General features: G+C 38.0%; 1 protein-coding gene across 1 annotated transcript in view; it reads right to left on the reverse strand.

Moving 5' to 3' along the window:
- LOC134531781 (nuclear receptor coactivator 7) overlaps positions 1-15,272 on the reverse strand; it is a 667,626-nt gene that overhangs the window by 629,511 nt on the left and 22,843 nt on the right. Inside the window, exon 2 of the mRNA XM_063367692.1 lies at positions 574-953. Within this exon, the coding sequence (XP_063223762.1) occupies positions 574-923 (350 nt within the window). The 5' untranslated portion in view covers positions 924-953. The remainder of the gene's footprint in view (positions 1-573; positions 954-15,272) is intronic.

A 15,272-nucleotide genomic window follows, 5' to 3' on the forward strand; every position in this document is an offset into this window, starting at 1 on the left:
ACGCGTTGTTTCCGCCCCAACCGCTAGAATTCGCTGCCGGAGCATCTACGTCGACTATCGAACCATTCAACTCGCAGACCGAAATTTAAAACTAAATAATGAATCGGCTGCGATGAGAGCGAGAAAAAAAAATAGTGAAACCCGGCTCTGCACCTGATTTTCGACTGGTAATTTAATTAAAAAATACCTGCACAGATGGCAGCACCGCGTTGACTTAAATGCCGAGATGTTACCGAGACGGGGAAGCATTCTTTTCACAGACGAGAGAGTCAAAACGCCCGATCGTACATCTTAGGGATTCTTTTTTTTTTTTTTTTTGGTTCATTGTAAATAAATCTGGCGGTGTTGATAAAAAGGATACTAATGGTCAATTAGGTTAGGTTAGCTGCATTATAAATACTTTAAAACATCGTGGACGGTTTATTTGGTTAGGATAGCTACATTGAAGATATGGGGGGGGGGGGGGGAAGCATGAACTTCGGGGAACTTCGGGTTTCGGCTCTCTCGTCTGCGGAAAAGGAAGGCTTTCCCTACCGAGAGCTGAGATGTTCCCGGAGAGGAGGTCAGACTCACCGCGGCCAGTGCTCCGGCGCGAAGATGTTCCACCACGAGGGCCGCTTCTGGCGGTCGGCGAGCCCGCGCGGCGGCGATGCCGGAGGGTCCCCGGCCACGCCCTTGCGCCGCTTGCGCTCCATCTTGATGTGCCACGACTTGCGGCGGTCCTTGAGGCGACCACCCGCTCCGGCGCCGTCGTCCTGGTTCCCCGGGTACTGGTCGCTCAGCACCGCCGCCTCCTCCAGCCGCCCCAGACCCGGCACGGAGCCGCTGCTCCAGCGCTTGTCGCCGCCCTCCAGGTGGTTGTTGTTGGGGCGGCCCCCGCCCCCGCGTTCGCCCTCCGAGTCCACGTACCACTCCGACTCCATCCGGGCGAGCAGCTGCTACCTCTGCGCCGTCTGCACGGACGACACCTCGTCAACACACACCCTCCACATCCTACCCGCCTACCCCTGTTGTGCGGTGCCGTGCAAAGACGCTGACACAGCTGTGTAGGTAAAATTACACTCTACATCAAGCAAAAAATAACATTTATTAGAAATTTCAAAAAAAAAAAAAAAAAAAAAACCCTGCCAAAATATTAGCTTTTTTTACTCACGTTTTCAATGTGTGTGGGTTGTCAACCCTATTTTTTTTACATAACACCGCACAAACCTGGTTTTATTTTTGGGACTGTAAAATTATTCGGTTAAGGTCTGCAGGTCCTGTCAAACATTTTAAGACCATCAGAATATTTCATGGTGATAAAGTTTTTTGTTACAAAGTTCTGGTAACTTAATGTAATTTTTTAAAAAAAAATCTTTTAATATTCTCAATTTATAAATTATCAACCATTCCTAATTTAAGTACTTATTTGCTAAACAAAACAAAATATAGGTTCTGAATATTTTCTTACTACTGTAGTCACTTAAAGTTTTTTTTAATAATAAGTTTTTTTATATTTTTGGACAAAATGTGATTGGTTTTAAAAAACGTAATTTAAAAAAAAAAGAAATTCAGAGAGTAAGTTCTTATAGCCTTTAATATTAATACGATTTTCAGACCAGGCGTCAAAAGCCATTAATTTTAAAAGATTTATTATAATTTTAGAATTAAATATTATTAAACTTTCCGATGGTCTTAAACTTATGGTGGGACCTGAACATCGACAAAATAATTTTTCAAGCTTCTACAAAACTGTTTTTTTCTTCTTCCAGTGTACGAGCCGAGTCCCCTGTGCAATATATCTGGCATCAATCGCTTGTTTTGATATTTGGTAGAGTTTCACGTGCGGCTCATTCTCAACGCCATATTGAATTTTGTTCAATTTAACGTGATTACTATTAGTCACGGACGCTTTCTGAAATTCTAACTCGATACCTCCCTTTAATTAGTTATTTTTCCTTCACAAATATTTCAACAGATGTTCACTAACAAGAGGAGGGCACGACTTGGGAAATTCATTTCAGGGTGAGACTCGGTGTATTAGAATACCTTTAGGGTGTTCACCCCTTGAAATAATAAAGCGCACCGGCCAGCCAATTACGAAAAATTGCTTATGAAAATTAAAGTATAGTTTATATACCAGTTAAGTTTCACTCTGGCCAACAGCGCAGCGGCGTGGGTGCTGACGTACATGCTTTCCACCCAGATGCTAGGGTTTCGATTCTCGCTGACAATCACTTTATTTTAAAATAATTTTAATTTTTTTTTAAAGAAATCTACTGTTTATCAATACTTTTTTTTAATATAAATTATTTTAACCTAATTATTATATTTGTTTTATTTTTTTAGATATTACTTGATATTTAAATAATAATACTGTAATAATTCATGTAAACAGTTATTTCTTTATTTACTGCGTAAGGGCCAAAATATTTTTTTGTTTTAAATTTTTGTGATAATCATAATCCACGTTCTTGTTTGTAAAACAAAATATACGAATAAAATTTATGCATTAAGCAATCTTATTCTTTAATTATTATAACGACTATAAATAATTATTGTAACAATTATTATTTTTATATTTGAAAGATTGAATTATTATTTTTATTTAAATATAAAATTATACCAAGTAAATTAAAAACGTTTAATAAATTAAATATTATTCATATAAAAAATCAATATTTTTAAACAGTATATTTATTTAAAATTTAAATTATTAAAAAAGTTATCATCAGTGAAAATCGAAAACCCGAGTGTCTGGACGGCAAGCAAGTACGTCACCACCTAGGCCGCTGCGCCATTGGCCTAAGTGAAACTTAACTAGTAGGTATATAAAGTGTTATTAAATTTTCAAAGACTTTATTTCTCGGCATTGGTTGGCCAGTGCGCTTTATTATTTCAAAGGATTGACCACCCTGAAATGAATTTCCCAAGTAGTGCCCTCCCCTTGAAAGTGTAATAAATCGAGTGTAAACATTCGCGCAATTGATGGTTACTACGAACTTTTTGCGCGAATTTTTTACGTCCATTGATTGCACTTAACGAACATCCGTTGGGGGTATACTGAGGGCCCTTAAATAATAGTTACGACGATAAAATGGCGTGAGAGAGAGAGAGTCTTTAAGGCCCCGGAACCATTTGTACGTCGACTCGATGATCATTTAATTCTGGGGTCGTGCGCGCGTAGTTGTTCCGATCGGAACCCACGCGACCTCGCCGCACGAACTCCACCCAACCGACCATCCCCTTGTCTCTCACCACTCGCACGATTGCGTCACCGGCAAACTTCTATTCCTTTGATGGAAAGTCATTCGCTCGGCGATCAGCTCCCGTTGAGTAACAGCGGCACTCATTAGAACGTCAAGACAGAAATAAAACAACAAAAAAAAAATAACTCCCGACGAGTTGCGGCGAAGGTCGACTCACGCTCTCACTTCATCCACTTGGACTCATTCGGAGACTTGTCATTTAACTTAGGCAACTCCCATCGCCGAAATTTTCCCTTCAAACGGATGGCATCCTAAATGTACTGGTTCCGAAACGTTTTTTTTTCAACTGACAGGATGCTTGATCATTACACACCAAAAATCTCTCACCGAATTCTCCCTGATACAATGTTAAAAATTTTCACCTTTAATGGTTACAAATTATCCACGGATCTTTGCAAATTTGCGGGTACCAAGTTGACTTTCTTTTAAACATGAATCCACAAGAATAATCTTGGTATACAAGCAGAACATTCAAAACCTCATGAAACCTACTGCAAAAACTAACATATTTCTTCCACTTGTGTGTTAACGCTGTTTATAGTGGGGGAAAAAAAATAGAACTCTGAAGTCAAAATATGGCATTGTTTCTACGAAGACTATGTTATTCGAAATTACGAAGAACTCTTAGTTTATTCGAGATTAATCCTTCGTCGAAAAGTCCGTAAATTTGCCGTGATTTATGAGGGTGGGTCCGGAATATTTCAGCTTCATGCCTCAGAAGACAATGAGAAACCACCGCACAACCAAACTTTTCGATATATTGCGTACCGAAGTGTGATGTTCAACACATTAGGTATCATATAATCCTGGAATCATGTTTTATTCCAATGAAATTCTAGTCACAGTAAAACCAGGGAATAACGTCAGTAAATTAAATTTTGTACATCAGAACAAAATGAGAAACTTCACAAGAAAGTAAGTGATACAACCATGAACCTAAATATAGGTGTGGCTGGCAAGCAGAAACTTATGTTTAATTTTTTTTCCGAATGGAGTACTTTTTCAAAGCCAAACTCAAGACAATCTACAATAAAACAAGATAGTCAAATTTTGAGTTAGGCTCGTTTGTTTCCGAGGTACTGAATTCTTAAATCATCAAAAATCAGTCGGTAAAATAAACTGAAGGATTTAAGTTGTTCCTTTGGGGAGTTACATTTTCTAAAATTCCATTGGTCCATTGGTATGAAGAAAGTATTCGATTTGTTTCTGCTTCCATAACGGTGAAAATAAAAAAAATAAATCAAATGTATCAAAAACAAAACTACAACTAAACTGCAAACTGGACACACTCGTTTAAAAACACGGTGAGCCTAAATTATCGCAGCCGATGTACGTAAAACACCCAATCAATCGTTTCAACGTTCATCTTGACATGACTCAATCAAGATCTGTCATACTCAAGGATGAAGAGGCTGGGACTCGGAAAATAGCTGCTGCTTCCAAAATGGGTCACGCTGTTACATATAAGGTCGTAATTCATCTACTTGAGACCCTGCCACAATATTTCCCGTCACGTCAGATGCAGCACTGCTCTACGAAACTGTTTTGGTCGCTGTCACCTCGATCTCTAGTGCGCAGCATGCTGGACACACCCTCCCCCCCCCCTGCCCAATTCCTTTCACGTCAGTCGACAGCTCAAGCACGTTTTCTGCCATCAATCATCACGAGGCCTGATATACGTCGCGATGACTGCGGGGGGGAAAAAAAAGACAAATGACAGTTTAATTCACGGTCTTAGTTCAACACGACATTCAAGTCACACAGGCAGACCTGCGGCGCCACGTGACGTAAGCCTGAAATTACAACAGTCCTTAGCATCCGTACGTCCGACAGCCGTCCACCGATCAGGTGACCTGCAGCCAATCAGGGCATGAGTTCACGCAGAATTTCATTCTGAAGAGAGGGGAAGAAGGGAGATTTAGCACCTCTTTAGCTCGCTGTTTGTTTCCAAATTCTTTCCATTTGTCGGTGCGAATACATCCAATTTCCCCCCCCCCCCCCCCCCTTGGCGAACGTCCCTGAACCGGATGGCCCAAAAAATTTCACCCGTCCGTCTTTCAAAAGTCTTGCAAACTTGTACTTTAGACGTACTGACTGACGGGTCATATCTATGGGTTGGTTGCGCCTGTCAATTGTCACCAGAATACAGGTCTGTGAAGTTCGTACTTTTGTTGGTTCAGGTTTTTCTCATGATAACATGACGGCTGTCTTTAAACTCGCATGCAGACAATTCAATCACGTCCCTTGATTTGACCGAGGATTTTCTAATACATATGGGGCGTGCTTTTTTTTGCGATAATATTTTGAGACTAGCTGTGTATTAACACATTGTTGCACTGCGTGTTTTTCGTGGTTGGCTGAATTCCACCCAAGTGTACGTCTACAACACGCACATCAATTACAACCACAGTGCGAAATAAAACACGTTCTGAATGCCTCGGGCAAATAGGGCAAAAGGCTTCTCTTGCAGACGGCTGGCGCAGGCATACATTTTTTTGCAGCCTAATGAGTGATCAGATCTTTTCGCAAAAAAAAATAATACATGCCCCATACTAATACGATACGTACAGGTACGCGACGTAAATAGCAAACAACCTGAAGATAAATCTCTGAGTGAGAAAACATGGCTTGTTGGCAGGACTGATTTGCGTAGGTGTTTTGACGGACGGATGAAGTCGTGCTGTGAGTCGCTTGGTTAGATGAGTGGAGCTGACGGACGAACAAGTGAGGGACGGTCGGACGTCGGACGGAGGAGACGGGATAATGTGATCCCTGTCTAAGATACACTGTTCGATTACCGTTTTGGCGGGAGTCACGGTGGATCCCAGCAGGGGAAAAAAAAAGAATTTCGGAACGCTGTCTCACAAAGGACAATTCGTAATTATCTCAGGTAAGGTAACACATCAAGTAGTACACATGAATGTTCCTCGAGAAACTGGGTTCCAGGTGTGGCGGTAGCGTCGGTGTCGAGAAGTGTTGAGCAGGTCAAAGACGCCATGACCACCACATCTTGGAACACCTTTACCTCGGCTGCAATATAAATAATTTCCGAGGATTTTCTACGATCCAAGCTGGCGTATCCAAGATGACGGCGAAGGTCGAGGTAATCCATTATGACGACCGTGAAGTCATATACCTGCTCCACGCCGGACCCCGGTTTCCAAAGAAACTTCAACATACTGCTGACGTGACCCGCCGGAAAACCATTTCGGCATCAAATACATCGACGACGTGAAAGCTTCACGTTCACGTCACTACCAATTCACGTATTCTTGGTGACACTAGCAGGAAGGGCCGAAACAACAGATCCAGCGGTTCTGGATTTTTTTTTTTTTGCTTGGGGATAGGTAATTTTGGGAAGCGCTGTGGACATGCGTTACCTTGGAGCATTTGCAAAGTCGCGGGAAAACCAGGACTGGCGAATAAATACGTATTGTTACGAGGCGGCCAGAGTTGGAAGGAGCGAAGCGCTGTCCGCTCTTATCTCTGGGGGAACCCCGCCGCGACACAGTATGACGCCCGCGTCCCTTTCTCTTCCACTACCAGTACAAGGACATTCCATTTCTGTCCTGCGGAGTCCAGCGGGCCGATTGCGAGCACGCGCGGAGACTTGCTGTACACTCCACGCTCCACCGAAAAACGTACCGCATTTGGTGATTACGAACCAACATGGCGGGGTGCGTTTCGTTACGATCCGCGAGACTTGTGAGACGCGGCAGAAATCAATGACATCAAAGAAGGGTCAGCAACCAGTGAATAATTAACGCGTGCGTTAAAATAAACTACTTTGTCAGTTAAATATGTACAATATTTTTCACCGATACTTTAAATAATATACTCTTTTTTTTTTGTAGATTTAATTTTTATTTCGGACATTTGAACTATCTGTGATTTGTTTGATAATATTTTAATTTTAAGATGGAGTAAATAATTTGCATCGTAAATGTTGTGTACTGCCATAGCAAACATTAAACCATAAATAAAATTGACTAACATAACAGTTCCTAATCTCAAATATTGTTTACGTTAAACTTCATTGTAAATGGGTTTGGCTCCTTAACAGACTCAGTTATGATAAAAGAAAATCGTGCCACTAAAATTCCACTTTATATAATATTTATTATAGTTATATTAAATCGCTAACCTCTTAGTTTCACGCCATCATCACATGGCATATAACGTCGAATCGGCGCGATAACTACCGTACGAAATGTGTTACGGTATATACCGTCAGAACGTAAACAATGGTCGGCGTTTAACGAAAAAAAAAAAAAGCTGTGTTCGTAATGACGCAGCGTCTTCTTGCGAGAATCTACGCGACCTTCGATTTTTTCCGCGTCTTGCGTCGCTGAATGAGCGTGCTCGCAGTCAGCTCGCTGGCGCCTCTCTGGTCTCGCCTGGAAGGTTCTACGGGTCCCGAAAGCACCGTCGCCGTGAAGTGGCCATGGCGCATGCGCGCCAGAGAGAAGTGACGAGCGGTGGAGAGGGGGGTAGTGAGTGGCGCGGTCACCTACACCTTTGAATATAAATATACTGTATAGAAGTCGCCAGCCCAGGTTAAAATTTCTAATACGGTTTGAGGTAGTTGGTTAATTCACCGCCGCAATCGCCACCATCTCTAGGGCATCGACTTGTGGTGGTCCCTAGCGGACAAGTGTCGAACTCCTTCAAACACCCCCTTCCCCCTCCCGTTGAACGACCTTGAGCTGCAGTGAATGATAGGTGGGGAATGCGGGGAATGACAGCGGGCGACAGTGCTGCGCTCTAACGTGTAAATAACAACCTAAGACGATACAGGGCGTTACGGCATCGCCCTGCAGCGGTGAAGTTCCCAAGCTGCTCATCATACGCTCCTGAAATCGTAGAGTAAATCCTATCCACTCGCGACTTCTATACAGTATATATATTCAAAGCCTACACTCCCAGACATACGCTCCGCCAGGCGAGCGGGCTGCATACTCTATCAGGGGCGCATTGCTCACACACTGATCCGAGTCTCTAAAACTGGTAATTGATGTTGTGTATGTGTGGCGGTGGGAAGTGGGGGTTAGTGATGTTTATCACACCAAAACATGGCGACGGGAGAAAATTATAGTTCTTTTCTTTACTTAATAATAAGTATAACCATCAATACATTCATAGGTAAATAAGAAATTTCGATAGCTGTATTCTACATTTTAAATATAAATGCAATTGTTTGAAAAAATCTTAAATAATGTATGCATCTGTAATAAGGTGAAAATGTTTTATTATCCTGCCATAGCTGTAACCGAAATAAATGTAATTGTAAACGATGGCATTAAATAATAATTAAAATTAAATTTGTTGCATGTTTCATGATGTTTTAACTTGCCTACCTCATGAAATGAAAATGAGTTAAACAATATTCCCAAATAAACTAAAATGTTAGTTATAAAATCGGGTTCTAAATCTGTACTAAAAATGAAACATACTTATGTATTACCGCTTGAAAAAAATATAAATCTGAAACAATTTTGTTTAAAACAAAATCTTATATTCACCTGAAAGTTTATTGTGTTTACTTCTAAACTAAAAAAAAAAAGTTTGGAAATTAATCACATGCTTTACTTACAAACTTTTGGCAATTCCCTGAAATTGCGTGAGCCAAGCCGCGGGTTGTTAGCTGATATACGCGTGTATCGAAGAGATGCGCCATCTTTAATCCTGAGAGGCGGTAGTAAAAAGTAGGAGACCTCTTTTGGACCACAAGGGGAGCCGGTCAGGACGAAACCACGACCGAACACGCTCGGTAGACAAATAAAAGCTCGGAGTTCCTGAATTGAAATGATAATCTCCAAACACAACACGCACTGTTTCAAATGATTAAATCAACGAGTTTGCAACTTTATACCCTGAAGTTGAAAACCATTCAGAACACTGGTATTACGTCTGCGATTGCTACCAGTGCCTCGGAATCATGACGTAGATCATCAAGGTGGCCGGGAGGGGAGGAAACATTCATTGTGGATGCACTCGTGACTGTGAAACAGGGAGATAAATTTAATTAAAAACAACTATGTTTTAAGGAAAAAGTTTTGAATATAATGATTTTTTTTTCTGCTTATTACATGCCTTTAGGCCTAAAGACAGCCTAATGAAATGACTTCGGTCTTTAGCCCCGCGCGCGAAACTCTTGAGCAGCAGATACTCTCTCCCCCCCCCCCCCCCCTCATTTTTTTTACCATACGTACCTATCAGATTTGCGCCCTTGCTCTCGGAGCTAACACTCACTGAGATTCAGTGTCCACTACTGGGAGTCTAAGCTGCTATCGAAGCAAATGTTTTTGAGGATTCCTTCGAAGTCAACATGTGATAATTACCCTATACTGGAAGTTCTCAATTCAAAGCCGTTTCACTTTTATCGCATGGAATCACGTGATGATGAAGTTCTGAGTTAACTGGAAATTACGTGAGCGGGCGTCTGTGTGGACATGGAAGAAGGGAAACGCGCATTGTGGCCTGTACACAGTTAGCGCGAATTGTTTATCAATACCCCGTCGCAAACAATGCGCATACTATCGAGGTCAAAAAGCTGATGAAACATTTTCCTACATAGTTACGCTTAATACGATGTTTACGTGCTGTTTCCACTTACACGCGATTCCAGCTTGAACTTAGGACACCACGTTGTAAAACAAATAACGTGCGTTACCGAACAGTAAATTGTTTTTGGTGACAACTGCCAAGCCCTAGTGCCGAAATTTCCTGGTTATAAATGAATAACGTAAATAATATAAACGTAACTTAACTGCACAGCTCAACGTTTTTCGGAGGATATTTTCTATCAATTAAATGCGTAAGTGTGAGACAGTGTTTTTACTTGCGAAGGCTAGTTACTTTATTTGCCGATTGTGTGCACAACCGCGAAGTATTGTAGTATTGTAACTACGTTTTAAGAAATACAAAACGGTGTGAAATTATCAAATACGTTTAGGAGTTTCTTATAGCGTTCAAGGTCAGGGTGAGTTGAGCGCGAAAATAAAAAAAATAACGCCTCGGATAAACACAGACTCACGTGACATTTACCATTAGTTTTCTGTGAACAGAACAAAAATTTAATGACGTGTTCTTTAAATGGTTCACGCAATGGGGAATTTTGATTTAATTCAATTTTTTGGACATACACCATTGCAGTTTTGCACTGTTTGTCTTGGAAAACACTCAAGAATGCAAGATAAGAAATAAAAATAGAAACATAATCCCACAGAGAACAAGCATAAATCAGCTGATATCGAAAAGAGCAAATCAATGAAACTAAACAGGTATTATGGACAACACAACGACGACAGCGCAGACGAACACAGTAGGTTTCCTATTGTAAAACAGTTGTGACCTTCTAGGTTTGTCGGTGATGTGTTGTCCATTATATTGTTTAAGTCATTGTTGTGTTCTTATGTTTGCTGCGTTGTCCAGGTTTGTTGTCTGTCTGCATTTCCTAGTTTTGCTTAAACTGTCTCGTTGTTAGCCCACTGTGTTCATCTGTGCTGTTATTATGGCATGACTAAATTCCTTCCACGGAATTATTGTGCTGTCTGATATTTCAAATTTGAATGTGTTCATCTGTGCTATCGTCATTGTTTTATCCTTAATACCTGTTTTGGTTCACTATTGGGTCTATATTTTGGACATCTGCTTATTTAGGCTTATTTTTCTATGATAAACAGTGAAAAACGGCAATGGTGTAAGTCCATAAGAATATGTGACCATACTCATTTTTGAAATGGCATTGTTTATATAACTATGGCCTGATATGCTGTGGTTTTATTTTCAAACTGGCAATCCCAATATTCCATACTGGTTGGTAACATGCGGTCGGTATTAAACCAATAGTTTCACTTCAACTAGTTTACAAAATGCCTGCTTTTTTATACGTTCGGTATCTTTTCGTCCCCAACCGCGGCACTGATGTTATTTAGTTTCGTTAAATATTAAGAATAAAATAAGTTAAAATAAACTAATATTTTACTATCTGTGAAAAAAAACTTTTCTTCTTCCCGATTCATACTCAGGATAGCAGTTAAAAATAACTTAGTAAAGTGGATTGCACACGAAGAATAAATTTCGAAGCTATGCCAAACATTAATAAAAATTAGCATGTTTGATAGGAATGTGCTTGGGTTTTGAGTTTCACCTTTTATATTTAAAGATATAAACAAATTACAAAAAGTAATATTTTTTTATTTAAAACAGTAAAAAACATATATATGCCAAGGCCTACTCTCAAATTAACACAAGGGGAAAAAAAACTCGTTTAAAAGTCGCTGTTTGTTGTTTGCACATTCAGCTGCGTATATACAGTACGAATTGCCATAGAATGTATAAACAAAATTACATTGCCTTTAATACTAAAAACATTTCGGTCTGTAATACTTTTTAATTTAAACTATTACGGTGGTTCAAAATACCAGTAATATTCAGCTTTTTATTTGCGGTAGGATTACGCAAGTAAACCACAGTTTCCGAGTAGAGGTACATATTATCCACGTAGTTAAACTAAAAAGAGCATAACTCCTAGAATTCAAATGTTTTGCTTGGTGGACATATAAGAACGCCATCCAATGTCTGAACTTCCAAAAAATTTCATTATAAAACAGAATTAACCCCGCTTATAGCATATGTATAACCTAATTCAGCACACGGGCTAACTCTGTTTCAAATGTTAAGGAAATCGGTTCAGTAGTAAATACATAATTGAGTAACAAACATTCAGTCAAACATCAAACGTTTATTATTTTTGTCATTAAAAAATATTTAGTATCACAATAATCTACATCTACACTAACATTATAAAGAGGAAAGATTTGTATTTTTGTGTGTATGTTTGTAATGAATAAACTCAAAAACTACTGTGCCGATTTCAAAAATTTTTTCACCATTAGAAAGCTACATTCACCCTGAGTAACATAGGCTATATTTATTGCTAGAAAAGATAAGGAATTCTTACTAAAACTTTAGTAACGTAATCCAAGGTGTAAAAAATGCCATAAAACATCTTACGTCGCATGCGCTGCGGAAAATATTGATGATAGAACAAAAGTATATGCTACAATATTCAAGAACATATCAATGTCAACAAAAAATTTCGCGATAATATATGTCCAACTATTATCGTTATGTCATAATAACCACTTTTTTACATTTTAAAAGTTGATAGAATACCGACCAAAATTAGACCATGTTATTCATACTTCTGTTTAAATCCTTATCCAAATAAATCATATTGTTTTCAAGACTGTTTCAATTCATGTAGATTACTTTTTGAATTGTTCAAATCGGTTATTCCAATCAATTGATATTACGAATTTAATAAGTCACTAGCGGCCCGTCCCGGCTTCGCAAGGGTGGACATTATTTTGTTTATATTTTTATCTTTTATTTATTTTTTTGTTTAATTTATATATTTTTCAAACACAGTATCACATTATCTATGTATACTTACAATCCTATTTTGTGCATCTTTTTTTATTAAAGTAACTTATTTAATCTTAAGGGAGATATATTACTTAGTATTTTTTTATTTACATTTTTTCAACATTTTACATAGCCCCCAAGTATTGTTGGACAATGAATTAGCTCAAACTGTTAACAGTCTATAAATTCTGATAGACACAATTTATTCCGACATCGAAAATCTCACAGAAAGAAATTTCAATTGGCTCTGTTCGAGGGCAATAGTGTCACCGAGAAACGACTCAGTAAATGAGATAAATAGAATGATCATGGAAAAAGTACCGGGTGATTTTAAATGTTACAAATCTATTAACACCGTGTGCAACATCGAAGATACAGTGCACTACCCACAATAATTTTTAAATTCCCTTAATCCTGCCGGCTTGCCACCCCACGAACTAAAATTAAAAGGAAGTACTACCATTATGCTATTGAGAAATGTAAGCCCTCCCAGTATGTGTAATGGCACAAGACTTTTGATAAAGGAATTACGAGACAATGTGATTGTAGCAACAATCATCACTGGGCCCGCGGCCGGACAGCTCGCTCACATTCCGCCAATCCCGATGATTCCGACAGATTTGCCTATATCCTTTAAAAGGTTACAGTTTTCGTGTAAATATATCGTTTGGCCTTACGATAAATAAATCACAGGGACAAACTTTTTCGATTGTTGGCATCGACCTAAGAAAAGAGTGCTTCTCTCATCGTCCTTTCTCGAGTAGGATCTCCTGAAAATCAATATGTTTTGTTATCACATACAAATACCACTGCCAACATAGTGTACAGTGAAGCTTTAAGGTAAAAGTTTGGTAAAATAAAAGTAAGAACCAATAGAAATAAATAAAGCTTTAAAATAAAAATGTAAATACAGAAATGTAAAAATTACAAAACTCTTTAAAATAAATACACACGCCTAAAACAACAAAAAATATAAAAATTAAAAAAACAACAAAAAACATATTAATAAAAACTTAGGAAATTTAATTAGGTAGGATCAGATAAAAATGTAAAATGTTGTAAAAATGTAAATAAAAAAATACTAAGTAATATGTCTCCCTTAAGATTAAATAAGTTACTTTAATAAAAAAATTAACAAATTCGGATTGTAAGTATACATATATAATGTGATACTGTGTTAAATTAATACAGAAATGAAACAACAAAAAATATAAATAAAAGGTAAAAATATTAAAAAAAATCATGTCCACCCGTGCGAAGCCGGGACGGGCCACTAGTAAAGAAATATATTGTTTTGACTCGTGCGGAAAATAAAATCGCTAACATATCTATAATATTATTTAAATTATTTTATAATAGATACTAGGGGCTTTTCTCATTCTAGATTGGACCACAAACTCAGTTTAAAACCGACGTGGTATAGTAACGAAAACATTGTTTGTATATATAATTTTACAGTAATAATTTAAGTTACAAAAACGTAATTTAAGTGATTCTTACATTTCTCGTTTATCGTAAGAAACGAGTGGTGTTGGGTAGTTGGTGAAAAAGAAAGCCGCACTGCAGCTACGCAAGAGGAAGCAATAAAAGAAGGACTTGGAAGATGAACACAAGGTCGAAGGTAGACGAAGAACTACCCATTAACCAGTTTAATGGTCAAAAGTTGTGACATTGCTAAAACATTTCGGAAACATACATAACTTTAGTGCACGCATAAAAAATTCTTTATTGCAAAACAGAATGAAAAATAAATTGATTAAAATGTTACATAATTTTATATCTGTAACTCATGAACGTCAGGATTGTAGAGCGAAAGAAATTTAAGATACCTGGTGAAACGTGTCATTTTAAACATATATACATTGCACAATATTGAACATATATATATATATATATATTATATTTATAAAGATAGAGTATGTGTTTTTTACTTGTAAGAAGTAAACTCTAAAACTACACGATCTTTTCGTAAAACTCTTTCACATTTTTGACGCTACATTATTCAAGATGTGCATTTGCTATTTTTTTATTTCTTCCTTTTTCGTAAGCTATGACAACCAGATATTTACTAACGCGGATTAAACAGTTACAGATATTCGTATAACAAAATAAGCCTGCGCGTGGTTTATAGGTGAGTTCCATATATTTAAAAGTATACAAGTTGATCGAGAATGTTGTCCGGGATTATAAACTGTTATTATAAAATAAATTTTTGATAAATATGAACTAGTGGCGATTTAAAAGGTTCAGAAAAGTTTAAAGTTATATACTTAGCTTATTACACTTGATTTTGACGCAGCATTAGGCTCGTTACTCTGGATTACAACCCAGAAACTTTTGATGTATTAACAACACCGCCACATTTAGAAAATAAATAATTTAGTCATTTAAGAGTCCAAAAGTTGACACATTCATACACAGAAAACCTTTTTTTGTAGTCTTACAAAATATTCCTTTGAAAACTAGTTGCCACGAAAAAGTTTGTAATACTTACTACAGGAAAGATATAACTTTGTACAACACATGACTATAGTTACTTTTACGTAAATGAAATGAGTTTTTCTAGATAATACTGAGTATTTCTTACGAAAA

The sequence above is a fragment of the Bacillus rossius genome, chromosome 5 (assembly GCF_032445375.1).
Source record: "Bacillus rossius redtenbacheri isolate Brsri chromosome 5, Brsri_v3, whole genome shotgun sequence".
NCBI classification, from domain to species: Eukaryota; Metazoa; Arthropoda; class Insecta; order Phasmatodea; family Bacillidae; genus Bacillus; species Bacillus rossius.